Source organism: Otolemur garnettii, unplaced genomic scaffold (assembly GCF_000181295.1).
Source record: "Otolemur garnettii isolate 467f Iridium unplaced genomic scaffold, OtoGar3 scaffold00106, whole genome shotgun sequence".
In the NCBI taxonomy this organism is placed as follows: domain Eukaryota; kingdom Metazoa; phylum Chordata; class Mammalia; order Primates; family Galagidae; genus Otolemur; species Otolemur garnettii.
This window is the reverse complement of record NW_003852501.1, coordinates 725,132-726,607: the sequence shown is the minus strand read 5'-3', so window position 1 is coordinate 726,607 and position 1,476 is coordinate 725,132. Positions and strand designations below refer to the sequence as shown.

General features: G+C 49.8%; 1 protein-coding gene across 1 annotated transcript in view; it reads right to left on the bottom strand.

The window, feature by feature from the left end:
* The window catches only part of NUDT15 (nudix hydrolase 15), an 8,212-nt gene extending 6,904 nt beyond the window's left edge, over positions 1–1,308 (bottom strand). The window contains exon 1 of the mRNA XM_003796678.3: positions 1,132–1,308. Coding sequence (XP_003796726.1) covers positions 1,132–1,289 — 158 coding nt within the window. The 5' untranslated portion in view covers positions 1,290–1,308. The remainder of the gene's footprint in view (positions 1–1,131) is intronic.
* Between the last annotated feature and the right edge of the window lie 168 nt (positions 1,309–1,476).

The following is a 1,476-nucleotide window of genomic DNA, read 5'->3' as shown; positions in this document are numbered from 1 at the left end:
AGGATCTAAAAAAAACTTATCAACCAAACGCAGTTAAGTACCTTCCTTTATCCCAATTGGAACAAAACAATAAAAAAGAATACTTAACAGAGCTGAGTAAAAACACTACACAGACTGGGAATCAGATAATAATAAAGAATTGTTCCGTGAAATGAGAAAACGGTATTATGGATTCTTTTTAAGTCTATTAAGAAAAACATACATAACTCTAGGGATAACAAGAAAATGTCTGAGATTTCCTCTAAAATAGTCTAGAAAACCAGGTGTGTGAGGTAGGAGAAGGCGAGGCAGTAAAGACAAGAACCAAAACAAGGTCTGTGAAAGGTACATGAGAATTCACTAGTTTCTCTCTTATGTGTACACCTTGATATTTTTTATACCAAGGGGGCAGGGAAGCACTGGGTCTGACATTTTTTAGATGCTGTTTATCTGTTGTTGACGTTAACCTTATTTTCACTTCAGAATCCACTTTTTAGCACCATCCCAGGCTTTCTTCTCTTTTACAGAACTGATTAACTGTCCGACTCCCTTGGTTGTGCGATACATTATCAAGTGGTACCGTGCCAAGGCAGAAAGGGACCTTAAGAGTATTTCATCGAACGTTCCCATTTTAAAGACGATGAAACTTGAGGCCCAAAGACTTTCATTAGTCCATGTGTTTCGTCACCATGCAACGAAAATTACGCGGCCCAAATTTATCTGCGTACGTCTAAATCACGAGGAAACCCTGCAAACGTCTTGACTGCCGACGCTGGGCGGCTCCAGATGTATAAACGCGCACTTTCCTTCTCTAGGTGTAAACACACGTCACGCGCCCATTCCGGCAGCGACTGAGTAGGGGCGAAGCTGACAACTCTGAGCTGGGGGAGCCCACCTGGGACCCAGAACAGCCTTCCCGGCCCAGCACAGCTACCCCGTCCTCGCCCGAGCCTAATGGGCAGAGAGAACAGATGGATAACTCGAGAACGATGCAGCGGCTGCGCGATGTGCGTACGCAGAGCGGCACGCAGCGGCTGCGCGATGTGCGTACGCAGAGCGGCACGCACGGCGCACAGAGGTACGCACGCTGCGAGCTCGTCTCGGTCGTGCGCTGTCCGCTATTCTCGTGTCGACCGCTAGGCGGCTGCTCACCCAAACTCCAAATGGCCCCCGGGAAGTTGGAAACGTCCAGCTCCAATCGCCCCTTTCCTCTTCCCTAGGAGGACACAACGAGGATGACTGCTGCTGGTCACCACGACTCCGACTCCGACTCCCGGCCGTGGCCCGCGAGCCTCCGCGCTGGCGCTCATTGCGCGCGCGAGAGGCCGAGCCCGGCCGCAGCGGGAAGTGACGTGCGTCCCGCAGCGCAGCCAATCGCTGCCTGAGTTGGCGCAGGCGCCCAAAATCAAAGCGACCAGCGACTGGGTCTTTTGATTTTGTGCGTGTGTCTGTTTCTTTTCTTTTCTTTCTTTCTTTCTTTCTTTCTTTTTTTTTTTT